Source organism: Dermacentor albipictus, chromosome 1 (genome assembly GCF_038994185.2).
Source record: "Dermacentor albipictus isolate Rhodes 1998 colony chromosome 1, USDA_Dalb.pri_finalv2, whole genome shotgun sequence".
NCBI classification, from domain to species: domain Eukaryota; kingdom Metazoa; phylum Arthropoda; class Arachnida; order Ixodida; family Ixodidae; genus Dermacentor; species Dermacentor albipictus.
The window spans coordinates 65,062,606-65,081,889 of NC_091821.1; the positions used below are offsets into that span (position 1 = coordinate 65,062,606).

Genomic DNA, 19,284 nt, shown 5'->3' on the forward strand with positions numbered 1-19,284 from the left:
CGTTCTAAAGAACCACACACAGAACTGTAAAAAAAAGGTCCTAGGGACTGCTCGGATGCTCTATTCAAATCATGTGATTAAGCCTACGATGGGAAGCCGGAAAATGGGCATAGCATTTCAGTGGACAAGTGTTTCAAAGATCGCGTAGACTTCGTTCACAGTCTTTAGAAAGAAAGGGCTCAATCATCTTAACATATTTTTCCTAAAATTTTTAACATACAATAAGTGGGAAACGCATCGCAGTGTTGTTTCCTCGCCAATTTTTAAGCAAGCGAGCGCTAAGACGTGGAAAATTTCACAGAGAAGCGAAGTCACAGATTTTTTTTACCTCTAGACTTTTTATTCCCGTGGCAACAATATACTAATGCTAAGTGACGTAGTTATCATTGGCTGCCACATAGGGTGCAGACATACATAAGGACCTAATTGCAACAGCATGAATGTCTCCAGTTATGAACTAGCAAGAGCTTTGGTTATAAGGGAAGACGGGTTCTTGATATTCCTGTATTAGTTGAGACACATTGCGGTATTTATCATTCGACAATGTACATCGTAGCACAATTCAGGATGGATATCTCAAAAGTGGAGATAGTCTTAGGATTTCTTGGTGGTGCATGAGTCCTTGAGTCCTGAGTCGCTTGAGTCCGAATGCGGATACTGCGCATTTGGACTCAAGCGACGAGCTCAAGACATTTGGAGTGGTGTTAGCTCAGTAGCTATGGAGTTGTGCTCCTGAACACGAAGTCGAGGGTTCGATTGCTGGCCGCGGAGGCCACACAGCCACATTCGTCGCGACTTGAACTGAAGCGCCGTCGCAAATTGGACTCAACCGCAGACGTTACTGCACGCCATCATCGAGTATACGGGAGAAAACACTATGTCGCTTTCAGTACAATCCCCACATTTTGTCAGAATGTCCTAGCAGCTACGTGGCAGTCCAGACTAGCCTCGCTCAACTTACGGTGTAGGCAAAGGCAAAGAAAGCTTCGCTTCAAAAGATAACAAGGCTGTGCAAGTGGTTTGGGTGAATACACTGCCACAAGCCATTGTCACCAGGTCCTCTGTTTGCAACTGCCTACGAGTATTGTCGTAAAATGTAATACAAATCGGTGTACTAACTAGCTGTCTAGTATTTTAAACTTATCCTGGCCCCGGCGGCCACATTACCGTGGGGGCGAAATGCCATAACACCTGTGTGCCATGCATTGGGTGCACATTAAAGTAGTCACAGTGGGCACAGTGGTCGAAATTACTCCGGAGCACCCCCCCCCCCCTCCTACGGCTTGCCTCGTAACCATATCTTGGTTCTCGCACGTAAAACCCCAGAATTTCTATTTGGTGTCTTAAACTATAAATTTTAGAAGCTAAATTCGCAAAGATTCTCGTTCGTGAGTGCCGTTTTCTATTGGCTGTCCGCCTTCGCTGAAAATATGTCTAGAATCAGGATTGGTTAGAATTATTTTTTACGAACCATTCTAGCGTAAAAGCTTGTTGTTTGTACAGGCCCAGAACTACTTTGTTGGCTTGATCTTACTTGACGCTCTTTAGCTGCCATCAGTGGTGGTATTGTGCCTGAATCAATCGCAGGTGTATAATCCTTGACCAGTCTCGTTAGGCATGTAGCGTCGGGTATGGGCTGAAACACTAACCTGTATTTTGAAAACTCGCGTCCTTCGTTTGCTAAAACTGTTCACTAATCAACAAGCCTTGTAACGTCACCTCCTAAAGAAAGGAAGCCCGCTTTACGAGGAAGTCCGGCGTCTAAAGTCGGGAAAGTTTGGCATGAATAGACTTTGCCCCTGCGGCAGCATGGTGTATATGGCCCTTAAAATATAACAAATGAAAGGGTTCATTCCTGACGCACACACAAATCTACCTGAGGATTTTATACAAGGCAATATTAATAGACACAACCTTTCCCATCTATGTATGAATGGGAACGCAAGGGAAATGTACTCGGCTACCGGTTTGTGTGGTTATTTTAAACACTATATCGTTTCTTCGCCGACTTCCCTATACTTATCCTGCATCGAGATCAATATAGCTTCAAAGCAGTGGTTTGTACCTCTGTAATTGGATCGAGAGCACCCTTTGTTTCGAAACTGTGTATCATTTCAATACTGCCGCAGAACTTGTTGCTATCCGGGAGGCACTTCGATTTCTCTCCGAGGAGCCTCCGCATGCATGAACAATATTCTGCGACTTTAAGTCATCCTTCAAATAATTGGCTATGTCCTCAGACGTATGGGGCCCGTATTATTTAACGGCTATAGAAATTACAAAGCATCTCGAGTATGCAAATAGAAATGACCATAATATCCCCTTTTAGTCGGTGCCTTTTCACTGTGGCGTGATAGAAAACGAAGAGACAGATGCTGAAGAAAAAAACTGCTTTACATAATGCTTCTGATGTACGCATTACATTCTCACGAACAGACACAAACGCCCTACTTCTTTGCGAATTCGCAACCATACGTTGGAGCACTGCACCCAACCAGATCGACAACACAAGCGAGTGCATAAATGGGACCTAGAGACTAAATTTCGTATGTCTCACAAGGTCAAAAGAAACCAAACAAGCATAGTGCACCGAATTCTCCTTCGTGTCGCATTCACCCTCCATTATAAACATCTGATAGGTTGTAGTGATGCTAGCCCGAATTTATTTATTTATTTATTTATTTATTTATTTATTTATTTATTTATTTATTTATTTATTTATTTATTTCCAATAATACTGTGAGCCTTGCCGGGCTCTTACAGGGTGGGAATACAGAACACGAAGTTCACGCAAACAACACTTTCAACATTTTCTTCAAAAGAGTAAACCGTGTTATTGCTCGGAAATACACACGAATTCAAGTTATTACACTCAAGAATTGTCTTAACAATGAAAGAGTGCTTAAAGACACCAACTCTTGACAAATGAGGCATTATAGTGTAATTTGGATCAGTTCGCGGTGAAGCCCTTCCAGGAGGTTTCAAATACAAACTGGAATTGAGGTTCAGCTTATTGTAATAGAGTTGATATAAAAACTTAAGGCATGCGATTTTCTTGCGCACAGATAGCGCAGTGAGACAAGCCCTGACGAGCATGGAGGTTACCGAGTGCGTTTTGTCGTAATCAGAAAAAATAAACCTAACTGCCATTTGCTGAATGAGCTGTAATTTATCCATTATGTATTGTTGATGAGGGCCCCAAATTATACAAGCATACTCTGAATTTGGTCTAAGAATAGCAGTGTATGCCTTAAGTTTAATATCTGGTGGAGCATCTCTTAATTTACGCCGTAACAAGCCAAGCTTGCGCTGGGCTGATCCACATATATTTTGGTCGTGTTCATTCCAGTTGAGGTTACTAGTGATTGTTACGCCAAGATATTTCAGCTTTGTGGAACGCTTAATTACATTATTATTCACAGCATACGAAAACATCAATGGAATTTTCTTATTCGTAACTCTCATGCAAACAGATTTATCAAAATTGATTTGCATATGCCATTTTTCACACCAGTTATAAATTCGGCATAAAGCATCATTTAGTTGTTCTTGATCAGAAACACTCTTAACGCAGCAAAACAAGAGGCACTCATCGGCAAAAAACCGCGCTTCAACCATAGGATGTACATCAGTTGCGATATCATTAATATACAGTAGGAACAAAACTGGACCCAAAACCGGCCCCTGAGGTACACCTGGTGATACAGGAAGGAAAGAGGAGTACTCGCCATCTATTTCAACACCGTTGTCTGTTGTGTAAGTAAACCTGAATTTATTTAATAATTTTTGAATTTACATTATACCCATAAAGCTTTTCAATTAGCTTGCTATGACTAATCCTATCAAAAGTCTTTGATAAATCCAGAGCGGATGGGGGATACTGTCAGTTATCAGAAACATTTGATCATATATTTTGCGTTTGTCCCGCGTACGCTCTAGGGCGACAGAAGCTGGTCTCTACCATTGCAAACGTCGATAAAAGGCCTCTGTCAGACGAGTTCATTTTAGGTCCTTGGCTGAATACAAACAGCGCAGCCCTGGTAACAAGTGCCGCTATAGCCATTCTACAAGCCAGTGGGCTGGACGCACGGCTTTAGAGATGCTACAGCGCTGTGAACTTGTATACTATACCGAATCAGACCTTATACCAAATCCCACCTTATATACCGACACCCTGAATAATCATTCATCATCTTTTTTCTCCCCGTCCCTTTCCCCACTGTACAGTAGCAGGCCAGAGCAAGTTATAGCTCAGACCGACTTCTCTGCCTTTCTGTAAATAAATTTATCTCTCTCTCTCTAAGCGAAGCATCTGCAGGTGTAGTTCTTAAAGATTGCGTATCCTTGAATGCTCTTCCATCGAAAAAAGGAGCAATCCTTTCCAGTCATATTCTGGTTATTTTGCTGTATTTTGATTACAGAAGGAACATTTACATATGGTATAGATGTTGCTGTTAGGCGAGAAACATGTGACTCATGCCTCTAAGTTACTAGTAGGACTCCATTTTTTCGCATAAATCCGAAAAAATCGGATAAACGCTCGCCGGCAAAATTTTTGACAATTCGGATTTATCCGACAAACTCCGATTTTAACGGCCGATATGACCCTGTTCCGTCATTTATAGAAATATTTTCGATAAAGGGCATGTTCTAAGCAGTCATTGATACATTGGCCGGTTTGGCTGATATAAACTTTACCTCACGTCAACAATATCTCCTGGACCGCACCCATCTCACATTTAATAAAGGGCTTGTCGCCCCCGGGAATGCGAGACGACATCTTGATATACGGTACCCTGACGGAACTAGAGCCCCTGGGGACCGAATCTAGCGCGGAAAGCCTCCTGGCGGGAAGCATGGCATGCTAACACGACCCATTTCTGTAGCGCGTGAACAGAAATTTTGGGAAAGCAAAATCGGGAGGACACGAAGGCTTTCCAGCGAATACGTGCAGGAGTTAAGTGATTTTGAAGAGTCAACATCATCTGAAGGAGTCATTGTTTGCAAGTTTTGTCGTGTGACAGTTAGCATTGCCAACGGAAAGGGCGCCTTGAGAATTGCGGAGCATCTACAAGCACAACGCCACGTTCGCTGAAGAAGCCCCGTCTAGAAACAAGTGAGAGTTTTTATGCTTTTGGTGCTCTGAATTTGTGGCTATGTGAGAGTTAGCATACTTTGTACTGCCTGACACAGTTTCTCCGTTTATTTTGCACGCTTCCTTCTATACCAGGTGTCATGAGAGACTTCATATGGTCGCAATCCAATTGGTTCACATCGTCTTGTTATTCCTATCTCTTAGGCAACCCGTTACAGCAAAGCTCCCTTGAAATTCATCACACGGGCCCGATCCAACAGACAAGATTGGGATGACATCCCGCACCAGTTTTGCCGTGCACTCTGTCATGCCGGGATTCCACTGCTCCAGACTGATGGACCTCTTGGCAGCCTCTTTCAAAGCAAGTGTCCGGTGGCACGCACGATGTCAGGCAGTGATCAACTATATCGGAAATACCTAGATGAGGCCAGTAGGAAACACATTGTGACGATGAGCTTTTTCGATGAAAGACCGCCCCATTTCCATCACCAAGGATGAGTCGCCGGAACCCGGCGGAAGTCCGGCAGTGGCGGTGCTTGCAACCTTCTACGACGGCGAGCTTCCTGGACGTAGGACCCTCGTGATAGACTTGCAAGTAGTTCGGCAATGCAACGTAGTAATAATTGGCATGTTGATAGAAAACCACTCTTGAGAAGGTTGGAAAAGCCTTAGCCGACGTAGCTGTGTTGTGCTCCTATTCATTTTCCTACATGTAGAAGCTTCACAAGGACTTGCAACTCTCCAGCCCAATTTCAAAGCCATTCACTTCAATGATCCGTGCCACCTAATTAACACCGCTCTGGAGGAGGGAATTAAGACGAGCTCATTGAAGGTAGTTCATGATATTGTTGTGCACGTTCCTGCCCTGCTGAAGTCGTCGCGGGAGCTGTGTCGTAAGTTTGGTCTTGTGTGCGTTACCATGCGTACGACCATCAAGTCGCTGAAAACTGTATGTCCGTCTAAGTGGTTCTCTTTTTATGAAGCCATAGAGGATGTTCTGGACTACTGGCGTGCCATTTTGTCTTTCTTGTGAGGCGGCGATGACAAGGGAAAGAAGTGTGAGAAGCTCAAAACTCATGTTTCATCGCCTGAAATTGTGCACGACTTGCTGATTAGGCTGATGGTTTTTTAGACGAATCCGTGTGCGGCGCTCTCAATCATTAAGGAACTTGAGGCGGAGAATACCCTGGTACACCAGGTTTGCCCCATACTGGGGGTTCGTTTGCACGCGCACCTCAGTCAATGGCGTGACCCACCTGAGGTCTCCACATCAGATGTCGCAGTCTGATAGATCTCCTTGACGAGAATGACCGCTCAGCGACTGTCGCAGACCTTCGTGGATACTGCGCTGCTGCCGTTGAAAAGTGGAGACGGACAGTTGAGAGGAACCTGTGCGATTCACTTCAGCACACCAGTGCATCACTTCGGTAGTGTTCAAATTATAAATCCAAATGTTAAGCATGAGCTACCCTGCGCGTTCGAAACCTATGCGCCGATTTTTAAGTAAGTGTTTCTTGAAACTGACGACATGAGCTAGCTCATGAGTGATTTTGCGAACAGAGCTATGAAATCAGCAACATTGTTGAACCCCTGTCATTTTGGAGACTTCACACTGTCCAGTGCTTTCGCGCTGCGTGCCGAGTCCTCTGGCACTGCCTCTTTTTAGCGCAAACGTTGAAAGCGCATTTTCAAAGCTGAGAATTATCAATCGAAAGGAGCATGCTTCCATCAGTGGTAGCAACCTCGCAAAGTGTGCTCGCGTCTATTAGAACAAGCTTTAAGGTTGTTGTGAGGTTAAGGTTAATACGAACCAACCTAGGTGTTTTGTATTCAAGATTTAGTGCTTTTGTGTATATGTGTTTGCAGTCAAACCTAACAAAATTATGGGGGGTTTTACGTGCCAAAACCACTTTCTGATTATGAGGCACGCCGTAGTGGAGGACTCCGGAAATTTCGACCACCTGGGGCTCTTTAACGTGCACCTAAATCTAAGTACACAGGTGTTTTCTCATTTCGCCCCCATCGAAATGCGGCCGCCGTGGCCGGGATTCGATCCCGCGACCTCGTCCTCAGCAGCCTAACACCATAGCCACTGAGCAACCACGGCGGGTTACGCGTTCAAACCTTCCAGACAACTAAAATACGCTTTGTGTGTTCTGATGTTTTCGTGTTCAGATATCATTTCATCTAAGATTTGGGAGTATTGAGAATATTGCAAAATTAAACTCCCAATTTCGGAAAACTGGGGATTGACGAGAAATAAACTCCGATAAGCGCTGAATTTCCGTCAAAGAATAAAGTCCAAAAAACACCAACCGAATTTCAAAAAAATAAACTCCAAAAGCACGGAGCCCTAGTTATTAGACATGAATTCCGGAAGTCATTGAAACTAACAGTAATAACCAGAATTCCAGGCTAATAGCGGCAAGAGTATTGTATTTGAGGGTGGAGGACGCTAAAGAAGACCGAAGCGGCGTAAAATTGAAGGAAAAAAGAGCCAAACAATGCATGTGCTGTGAGCGTGGAGAGCCTAGGAAAAAAATTCGAGTCCAAAAAGAGAATACACCCGGGACACTATGCATCCTTCGGTCACTGTTGAAAAATGTCGTCGCGAGCACACTGATTATTGGAGAGCTTTGTTGTTGTTTCTGAATATTATTTAACATGTTTTCTCAATAGTTTACGACATGGAGGGTTTACATTTGTTTCACTTGAATTCAGAGGGCTTTCTTTTTTCACGAGGTTTGTACCGACAGCCAACAGAGAAGTGGGTCGTATTTTGTGATTCTAAGCCAGCTCTTCACAGTATGAAGTCTGCGTTACATCATAGAACTTACGAGCAGATGATATCTGACATCAGGGAAGTACACCACCAAGCTCTGGAAAGAGGACACCACATTATATTTCAGTGGATTCCTGCTCACTGTGGCATCGTCGGCAACAACCTAGCTGACAAGGCTGCCCGGTGTGCCCACGAAGATACCAAGACGCATCCAACACCTCTGGCGAGGTCGGACGCTGACAGAGAACTTCGCCTACTTGCGCGCAAGAAGTCACAAGAACTCTGGATTTCAAGTGCCTTCAATTGCAGATTACGTAAACTGGACCTCACGCTACGGCTACAACTGCCATCTAGCCTTTCCCGCGGCGAAACAACCTTGTTGTGTCGCTTGTGGCTGAGAGTGGCGTTTACGAACGCATGCTCCTACCGTATGGGAATGGCCGAGAGTCCGATGTGCGACTCCTGTGGGTGCGAGGAGACCATCCAGCACCTATTTTGTGCCCGCCCTCGCTACGATGTCCCACACCTCTCTCTGAGGGCAACTTTACGCCGACTGGACTCGAGACCGTTCACCGAGTCAAAGATACTCGGACCGTGGCCACACCCGTCACTGGCTCGAAAAGCGATTCGTGCGCTAGTGCAGTACTTGAAGTGCACCGGCTTAAGAGACCGTTAATAGTGACCTTGTGTATGGTGTCCCTCCCACACGTACTCAGTGCTTATTCTCTCCCTTTCTTCTTCCTTCTATTCCCCTTTCCCCCACACCCAGTGTAGGGTAGCAAACCAGATGCTGTTCTAGTTGACCTCCCTGCCTTTCCTATCCTTGTTTTCTCTCTCTCTTGTACCGAAAATATAATGCTGAACTGGACCGAACATTTTTTTATTAATTGACGCACGATGAACCCACTCCAGATGCTACTAGAAACTCTCATGTTGCATGCCAAGGTATCACTCAGTTCGGCCTCCCATAAAGTGGTGCATATGCACTACTTGAAACCAACTCTCGACTTTGCTTTAAAGGGCAAAATATTTTGTGAATGATCATTGTAGAAAGTTTGAAAGTTGAACTGGTCGGCTTGAATGCATTGGGGCTGAACAGCGCAAGAAAACATGTACATGGGGAAGAAGGAACACGACAAGGCGCTAACTTAGGACTAAACTTTATTGGCATTTGCGCAAATATTCCAGGGTAATATTCTTGAGTAGTGTCGAAGTGTCGACAGATCAGCACGGAAAATGTAAACACACACACACACACAAATATATATATATATATATATATATATATATATATATATATATATATATATATATATATATATATATATATATATGTGTGTGTGTGTGTGTGTGTGTGTGTGTGTGTGTGTGTGTGTGTTTTAAAGTGCCTCGCTACGTCGGTGATTAGATCGTCTTTTTGTGAACTCGTGAATTCAATACCAGGGTGGTAGATGTTTTCAATGTCTCCAAGACATGCGGCGTTGTTCTGAAGTTTACCTTGGAGCTTCTTAGGCAAAATAAGTTGTCATTTCTAGATTTCAAGTTAAGTTTTATTGTAAAGAACTGCGCTGGTGGCCCTCATCCCGCTTAGAGAAACCACTCCATACACGTTCTAAGTTTGGGGAGAATGTCATTTGTTTTTTGTGTTTATGCTCTGCGCTAAGAAAATCATGTGTGCATGCGTGAATGAAAGTTCTACGAAGTCTACGGAAACTAAGGAGTTGATAAGAATAAGCATACTCCCAATATGTTGAGTATTAAGGCTTATCATATTATCAAAGCGGATGATGAATACCTAAGCCAGGCTTCGCTCACGTTGTCGCCGAAGGAAGTATAGCTTTGCTGGATACGTCACGTTTCTCTCTGTTCTTTTTTTGTTTCTTAGGTTTTTTTTTTTTGCTGTGCTAATGATGCTATCCTGCCCATATATTTGTACAGGTACCTATATGCCAATAAATTTTAGCCGAAATTCATCGACTTGTCAATTCTTCCTCGTATACGTGTTTTCTTTTTTTTCAAATCAAATCAAGTTTATTCATTACAAACAAAGAAATGGTTACATTTTTTTCGTTTTACAGACGAGGGTCCCAAAGTCGAAGACTGTAACGGGACCCTCGGTGGGTAATTATAAGAAAACAAATTACATAGGTGACAGGACAGAAATAAAATTTATACAATGTACACTAACCGAAACGAACAACTGTAGTGCAACAACAGAAAAGTGATTGTGATTACAATGTACAGTAATACTAACAAAAAATAAAAATAATATCGGTGTACAACAGAACCTTTGAATTATGTAAAGAAGGAACAGAACGAAATAGAGAAAAATATGATCGGCAGGCCGAGATGAACATGAAGTAAAAATATAAGTGTGCTAGAAATATACATATACAAAATTTTAACAGACACAAAAAACATGAGAATACATAAAAAGAAGCATTATGAACAAAACGACTAAAGGCAACAGCAACCATGTGAACAGCAAAACATAAGAGAAATAGTGGTAATAAATAATACATTTGGAATCATAATTGCGTCACTGCGCCAAAAGGAACTCTTTAATGGATTTTTTGAAGGAATAGAATGATGTGAGTGATATTATGTTTGATGGTAAGTGATTCCATAATGATATGCCAGCGAAAGATGATGTTAGTTTACCATAGTTGGTACGGACACGAGGCAGTAAAAAATTTCTGTTAAAGGCAAATCTAGTTCTATTGTGGTTATGTAAATCAGTTAGGTCACCGAATTCGTAAAGCAATTGGTTGTTAAGTAACTTAAAAAATAAGATTGTTAACTTATATTGAAACAAGTTCACGGTCGTTAAAATGAGGTTTTGACGGAGCAAAATGGATGCATTTGCCTGACGAGGACTGCTTGTAATGATACGAATGGCTTTATTTTGTAAATGCTGAACTGATGACAGGTGGCAATTGTACGTGTTGCCCCAGGCAGCGATTCCATAGTTAATATGACTATGGATAAAAGCAAAGTAAAGTGATAAAAGAGCCTTGCGAGAAAAGAAGGCGCGTGCTTTTATTAGAGCGCGAATGCCAAATGCCGTTTTTTTCTTGATATTATTAACGTGGGAGTCAAATTTGAGGTTAGCATCCAGGAGAACACCGAGGGATAGAACCAAGTCACCGGCTGGTATTTGATGAGTACCAAGTGTTAACGCTAGTGGAGAAGTTGGGACCCTGTGACCACTATTGAATATAATATATTTAGTTTTCTCTGGATTAATAATTAGGTAATTACTGAGACACCATTCTATAACGTCAGTTAGCGCAGCATTTAACTTTGATGTTAATGAGATTAACTACGTGTCTGATAATGATATGGTGGTGTCATCGGCGTATAAAACGCAGTAAGATGAATGTAAAAGGTCGGGTAAGTCATTAATGTAAATAATAAATAGTAATGGACCGAGAATGGACCCCTGGGGTACACCTAAGTTAATTATTTTAGTTTGAGAAAGGGCACCCGCTACAGAAACCACGTACTGCCTATCCAACAAATAGCTTTTTAATAGAGTTAAGGCGGGACCAGTAATACCGTATGCTTCAAGTTTAGTGAACAAAATGCTGCGGTTAATCGTGTTAAAAGCCTTGGTGAAATCCAAAAAGACAGAGCCAACGAATTTACCACATTCTTTAGATTTCTTAATAAAATCGGTTAAAGAGAGCAATGCTAAGCAAGTAGAACTTCCGGAACGGAATCCGAACTGAGAGGGATTAATTATACTAAATTTTGCAAGGTAGTTATTTAAACGTTTAACTAATAAATGTTCAATAATCTTACTTAAAGACGAAAGAATAGATATTGGTCTGTAGTTAGAAATTAGGTATTTGGCACCCTTCTTAAATACGGGAATGAGCTTAGCCTTCTTTAGACATAGAGGAAAAGTGCCAGATTCGAAAATGCGATTAGTTATGATACGTACTGGTTCAGATATAATATTAGCAACTAACTTTAAATGGTGTGCGCAAATGTTATCTAAACCTGGACTTGTGTTTTTAAGGCTACAGATTGTTAAATACACCTCTGGAACAGTAACAGGGGAAAGAAAAAATGAGTGAGGTAACCTATACAAGGTTGGCTGAGTGACTGGTTGTTCTTTATTTGTGTCAGAGCAAAATAGTCGCGAAAGGCATTGGCAGCATGAGTGGGCTCGCCGTATGTTGTACCATTCAGGTTAATTTTAGAACATTGTTCAGGCGTGGAAGATTTATTCATGAATTCGTTCAGAAGCTTCCATTGCTTTTTTGGATTATTGCTGTGTTTATTAAATTCATTATCATAGCAGCGCCTTTAAGCCTGTTTAAGTAGCGTGTTGAGAACATAACAATATTTTTTATAACGCAGAGCCAGCTTAGAGTTAAAAGGTTGCCGCTTAGTTTTCCTGTATAGGTTATCTTTTTTCCTTAAGCTGGTCAGTAATGCGGACGTGATCCACGGGTTGCAGGCATGCTTATTATTAATTATTCTTAATTATTAATTATTCTTACACCTAACAGTCCGGGTGCTTATTGATACGACATGTAAAAACAGCGCAGAGAATTTATCAACTGCTGCTGCCGGATCTTCCAACAGATTTACCTGAGTCCGTTTATAGCCGCAATGAATGTTTGGTTATCCTGGCGCCCTCTTGTTCACCACCAATTTTACCTCGTCGTCTGTGCGCGGAAGTTACCATTTGTAGAGTTTCATTCATGACAGTGGGCACGTGAAATCTCGGAGGTGGCAGGTCTGCTTCGCACGTTCAGGAAGGAATAATTACCCTGCTAATATTGTGTACAACAGTGTCGGCTTACCAAGGAGAGCGTTCTGTGCTTATATTATATCGATTTGTAGTGAAAGCGCAAGCCACTTCGCGCACACTTTACCACAGGCTATTTCTGCATACAGGTTTCTTCCGCAGTTTCTACCGAAATCACGCACCACAACCGCTGGCGTTTATACGGGCGTTCTTCTGTCAGCGCAGGCCATTTATTGCGTCGGTGGCGATGAATGTCGGTGCACGTGGGAACAACCTTGTTCCCCAGCGCGGTTCCGCTAACATGCTAGGTTCTGCGTTAAAAAAATGTTTTTCACCCACCCATGGACATTTCTGGCGTCACTGGTGCCGTACGTCTGGAGTAGTCTGTAGACGGCACCAGTGATGCCAGAAATGACATTTCTGTCATACCACCACAACTCTTGGGCCAGGTAACTCGTTGTAAAAAATTAACTAAAGCCCTCTTCATCACGAACTTTGTGGGAGATTTCCTTATAAATAGCTGTTCAGGTGTGAGGTAGAAAAAAGAAAGTTTTGGTTATACCTTTGATTACGCAGAAACTACATCTAACTACAGTTAACCTATAAAAGATAATAAATAACTACGACTATCGGCTTACTTCTCAATCCTTTTTAACACACCCCTGCAGATTTTGCATGTGAATTTACTGTTACCCCCAAATGTTCGAGTTTTCCGTGGTTACGCCAGCTCTGTAGCGTTAGAGGCGCTAGAAGACGCTGCTGTCTTCTGCCGAGATCTATAGTTAGCTATGGCGGGACGCTGTTTCTGTTACACTAGCAACATTTACGACGCATGTCGGGAGAGAAACCTCCATTTAGAAATATGCTGCAACGCCTTTTCGGTAGAAAATGGGAGCTCTCATTGCTGATTTCTCTATCAAGAAGTGAGAGACGACGCCATATTAACGCAATCAAGAGTGAACAAGGTTGGCAGATTTCTAGGACAAATCATGCGAAGAAGCGTATTCATCACGGACACGGCGTCATCACGGGCTGAGCGAGTCGCGTTGATAAACGCAAAGCCTTTGAGATGAATGAAGCACGACGCGCTCCCGCGTCATACCACCGCGGTTCATTGAAGCCACCGATGCACGGGCGCCGGTTTCCGTCAGCTAATAGACATTTGAACGCCGCCAGGAAACGAAGCGCTCTTCGGTGGCCAAAGGCCAAGAGTGCGCGTGTCTCAAGTCACGGCGTCAAGACGATCAAGATGCTCCCTATCGAAAGGGCAGACGCGTGCCCGACTTGGGTCCAGTGACGCATGCCATTCTGTCCATCGCACAACCGCGACGGCACGTGGCGTGCGCTGTATAGGCAGCGAGGTTATGCAATATCGAAGTCGACGGATGCCGTACACGCGCATGCACCGGTGTCAAGTGCGTGTCCGTGAGGGGTGGTTCGAGAGGGGGGGGGGGGTGGCGGGGGCTTTGTGACGGGGAGTTGGGAAGCAAGGGCCACTGGCGCAGCTGCGAGAAGGTTGCACGAGAAAGCGGGCGTTCTCGACGAGAGCGAGTGGTCACAGACGCACGCATTGAAGGCCGCCAGATTTTTCCCAGGTGAGAAGAGCGATACGGGTGAGCACGCGCGTAACGGCTGTTCGAACTTTCACTTCCTCCGAGGAGGTGCAGAGGGTGCCGCCTTGTCATCGCTGGGGGACAGCGAACCGGGCGATCGCCTCACCCGCGCCTCCTCGCCCGCCTCCGCCGACAGCTCTCCGGTGCGGCGAGCAGCGACTATCTAAACAGCAAAAGCGCATAAAAGAAGCGAGAACGGTATCCGATCAGCCAGTTGACTTTCAAAAAACTGAGGGGTGCAAGCGACTATCAGCAGCTGCGCTGAATGAACTGAGGAAGCGTTTCCCGCTCTAGACGGCGTGAACAGTTGGGACCAAAACGCCGCTGATCGCGAGCGCCAGCCGCGTGGTGCCATGGAGCCCGTACCACCGTTGTACAAGCCCCTGCTGCACGGCAGAATTGTTTCAGCCTGCGTATCCGTAGCGGTGATTGCGGTGCTCTTCTACTGCGCACGCATGCTGACCCGCACGATTCGTGCCTACGCTTGCCTATGGAACATTCCGCATCCGGACGAGCGCTTTCCTTTCTGCTTGCTCCTGGATCTGTGGCAACGCGTCGCCTCGATGGACTCGTCGCTGGAAGTACCAGCCAGTGAGTGGAACTGCCACTTTTATTCTCTTCATTTGCTTCGCGTTCATCGCTTCGGGTTTCTTATTTTTGTGCAACTTGACATTGGTATTCGCAAATAAAGAATCAAAGAGAAATGCCCGCTGGATGAACAGGCTTCAGCGATGCCAAATTATGAACGCTGCAACGTCTTTTCACTGTGAAGATCCACACTATAAACAAGATCACAGGCTGAGCTGCTATAACTATTACCAAAAAATGAAGCATCACTGAGAGCTAAGCGTATTGCCAACCCCAAATATTGGCCATAGGCGTCCGCGCTCAGTGATCGCTAAGCGATGTGGAGGAGAAAGCAAACATTCCCATGAACCACGAATCTCGCAGGCTGAATGTACCGGTGGCGAGTCGCAGAGTGGCGCCGTAAGGGATACCGTAGCAGTTAAGCTGATTAGTCCCAACGTGGCTCTCTGGTTGGACGGTCCGGCCTTCTGACTGAACCTTACTGGACGAATTCAGTGTTTTACTGGGCACGTAAACTTTTAAAGGCATTTTCGTCCCAGTGTTCCACCGGTTGCGTCACAGATTCCTTGCCCCCGCGTAACCTCATTCGGTGGCATAGCTATCGCGCATAATGTTAGCTATGCATAATGTCTCGGCGGCATAGTAACCATGAAATTTCATCCATCGAATGTTCCCTTAATACGTATTTGCGCTACTTTCCACAGGGATATTCAACTATTTGGATTCCGTGTTTTATCAAATCCATGACCAGGACGTTACGGTTGCCTTCTATGGCCCCAAGCCATTTCTAATCGCCGTGACACCCGACACTGTTGAGGTAAGATGGCTTCAGAGGTTCCATTAGTTTGCACGAACCTTGATTTTGGATCGCAGTCGTGCTTTAAACGCAAACATTCCGAGCAAATTGTAGAGAAGAAAGCACCTGTGTTTTCGTCGCCTTCCTTGTCAATTAGCTGTTGAGGAACGGCATTTTGCCAACCGTAATTACATGTTCAGGCGTTATGTAATCGCATGCTTCAATTATCACACAGCCCACCGCGGCTACACAAAACATGTGCTTCGCCCCTAAGGTACACAGTAAAATTATATTTCGGGCAGTCCTTTCGTAGCAAAGCACGGCGCCTGCTGATTGTGCAGATGTCTTTCAGAAGCATATCTCTTGTCTTGGCCACATCGGCAACGCGCCCAAGTTTTGTAGACTTTTCATTATTATTTTTATTCATCTTGTTTCCGTGTCCATATACTCTGCCGAGTTCCTCTTGCTTCGCAAGTATTGCCGAGTCGATTTGAGATATATCTTGGCTCAGTTTTCATCAAACTGATTTGTTTATTTGTTGTTGTTTTTTCAGTGCGTTACTCACGCACTCACATTGTCATTTTCAGTACTTAGTGAAGATGATTATGAGAGACGAAGGCTAGAACCTTAAGGGGCACTGTAAGAAACGTAGCCAGCACACATAACCTAGATATTTGAATACACGATACCCTTATGAGTGCTTAGATCCATACGTGACTTAATTGCTGTTCTTTCTCTTGTAGCGGGTGCTGTCAAACACAGAGAATGTAAACAAGTCATTCCTGTACGCCATGTTAAAAAGCTGGGTAGGCAATGGCCTGTTGACAAGGTAACTACCACGGTCTATTTACGCTTTACCGATTCTTATCGGGTCTATTGGACAGCAACTCCGACAACACGGCCACAGAAAAAAAAAAGCAATTATCATTTTCATTCTGCTCTAACAATTGTTGTTGCTTTGGTGAGCCAGGGCTTTCGAAATCATATTGTCTGTTGGCAGTAGTGTTAGGTAATGTGTTGCCCACTTTGACAGCCTTCTTTCGCAATATTTTGGCCACTCCTTCCCTTTCTTCAGTACATCTTGGAACTTGTCTGTACAGACCTCTTAGGCAAATTCCAAGTTTACTGATATTTTGTGACGCAGTATTAATGGTACAAGTTACATAAGTATGCAAAATTAGTGGGCTGCGAATGTATAGTTGCGTCTATCACTCACCTCCCTTGCATTTCATTAGAATGCAGTAAATAACTAAGTATATAATGTCATGCTGTTTATTCTTTATTTGACCCTAATATTGGGGCAGAAGCTTGAAAGTTGACAAAGAAGCTCGAGAACAAGGACAGCGCAAAGTGCAATGGAACGAAGAATGTTAGGCGTAACATTAACAGACAGGAAAAGAGTGCTGTGAATCAGAGAGCAAACGGGAATAGTCGATATTCTAATTCACATAAAGTGAGAAAAAAAATGCATCTGAGCAGGCTATGTATTGCGTAGCATAGATAACTGGTGGGTCATTCGAGTTCCCTTGAATAAACATCGTTTCCTATTCACAACAAGAAGGAATGCACGTTGTTTCCCTGCGCAGTAAAAATATTTCCATTTTTCCGCGCCCTTAAGAAATTGCTGAATTCAGATTGGCACGCATAAACTGCTATACGCGCGCACTTTATTTACCTTGACTTTTCTCTACAGAGGGCGAGATGCTCGACATTAATTATAGATAGCTACGCGTATGGTACAAAAGAATGCAATTGTGCGCTTACAGCGGCTCGTAGCAAGCCAACCGTGCAAGTCATCGACATATTCGGACGCCCTTCTAACTTATATTTTCTAGTAATATTGCACGAATCTCCTTACTTTCCGCGCAGTGAGAGGCGTTAAAGCTAGCCGAATAATCAAGATACTAGTGTGGTTATTAAAATGGTATTCATAATATTGACCAAAGAATCTGCATTGCCGCCCTGTAGGCTAAACGAAAGGCGCTTTCGCTTCCAGCGAGAAGGCGATATGGAAGACACGCAGGAAGGTGCTCACACCGGCGTTCCACTTTCGCATCCTCGACGAGTACGTGCCCATTATGAACCGAAGGGCGGCCCTGCTGTGCGACAAGCTGGCCGCGCTAGGAAGGGACCACTTCGACGTGCTACCGGTGATGAGGATTGCGACATTCGGCATTCTTTTCGGTGAGTGCTCACGCGTCGCGTCGCGCAAGCACGCTTCTACCGCCAACACGCTGACAGGCCATCCGTCCCGTTTGAAGCGTTCCGTGTTCCCCGTTGTCCTTCGAGAGGGGCCGCACGCTCAGCCTGTGCGCCTGAAGCGGACCTTAACTGATCGGGAAGCAGCACCCGCACGCACACTTTCTTTCTTTTATTCGCTGGCCTCGTTCCCGTAGTAATCGCCGCTTGTGCCTTCTCAGATGTCGGAGCCCGTTTAGCTCTCGCAGCTCAATGGGAGACAAACACAGAATAACTGATAGAAGATGGAGCGTAAAAGAAATAAAAAAAAGGACTCCTAACAAAGAGTGGATTTGCACGTTACGACAAGGCAATAGTGCTTTGACAAGTTTAACTGATAAGTTCCAGTCCGTCGATCGAGAACGCTATACGAGTGGCTAGAGAGAGCGAAAGTTAAGCAATTATACACTCCTAGAAAAACAAAGCCACGTCACTTACTAACCGAAAGCTAGTAATGGCTTGTCACAAATTTCCCCAAGGTCTTTGCAGCCTGAAGTAGTAACGAAGCAGGTACGTGCATTTACTACCCAGGTAGAAGAAAAAAATCAAGAAAAAGATTTCCGCGCGGTTTAGTAATTATTTTAACGTCATCAAATAACGGCACTTAACGTTCATACTTGCCATGAACATCGTGGTTTGTGTAATTACGCGGCACAAAAACAAACAATGAATAGGGACCAAAAATCTCGAAATAAAATGACCCGGAGACTACGTCATACATGTAAGAGGATGACCTTGTATGCACATACAGGTTGTATTCTTGCGAGCACAGATTTTACAGGTGAGCACTCATGTATTTGGGGAACTATACAAAGTTATAAATATGAGTTTGCATAACATGCGCTCTGTAGAAATGTGCGTTACGAACTAACAGATAACGTTTGATCCAACATAATAAACGAAACTGCAGTTCACCTAAAGGTCGCGCTAATACCGCTATTATACAACATATAAACCAGCCGCAAGATAAACATAGCAATTGCTAAGACTTACTTTGTAGAGGCCGAACTAGTTAAGTCTTACGAGTAACGGAAACACTTACTACTAGGTCTGAATTTTTGAATGTAGTAAACAAGTTGTCAAATGTTAGTAACGGCTGTTAAAGTTTATGCCTGCACCCGATACTATCTTTTTACTAAGAGTGCAGTGATGGAAATGATCATTGTTAATTGTTTTACCAAAATAGTCTCTTCACATTCAGAAGTGGCGTAATTTCGGGAATTGAATTTCGGCAGTTCGTGCCGCTGGAAGTGTGATGCAATAAACAGTGGGTGGGAAATTATTGTTGATTTGTTAAAATGCTCTTTTCTGATAGCAGTGTATCCGTATAAGTGCGGCGTAACGGCATAACGGGGCGAAGAAAAACTTCCCATGAAATGTTGTCGCTGCATAAGCAATATGAACATGGTG

General features: G+C 43.9%; 1 protein-coding gene across 1 annotated transcript in view; it reads left to right on the forward strand.

Moving 5' to 3' along the window:
- LOC135912463 (uncharacterized) overlaps window positions 1–19,284 on the forward strand; it is a 63,918-nt gene that overhangs the window by 34,737 nt on the left and 9,897 nt on the right. Inside the window, exons 13-16 of the mRNA XM_065444908.2 lie at window positions 14,528–14,843; window positions 15,545–15,657; window positions 16,380–16,465; window positions 17,633–17,820. Coding sequence (XP_065300980.1) covers window positions 14,528–14,843; window positions 15,545–15,657; window positions 16,380–16,465; window positions 17,633–17,820 — 703 coding nt within the window. The remainder of the gene's footprint in view (window positions 1–14,527; window positions 14,844–15,544; window positions 15,658–16,379; window positions 16,466–17,632; window positions 17,821–19,284) is intronic.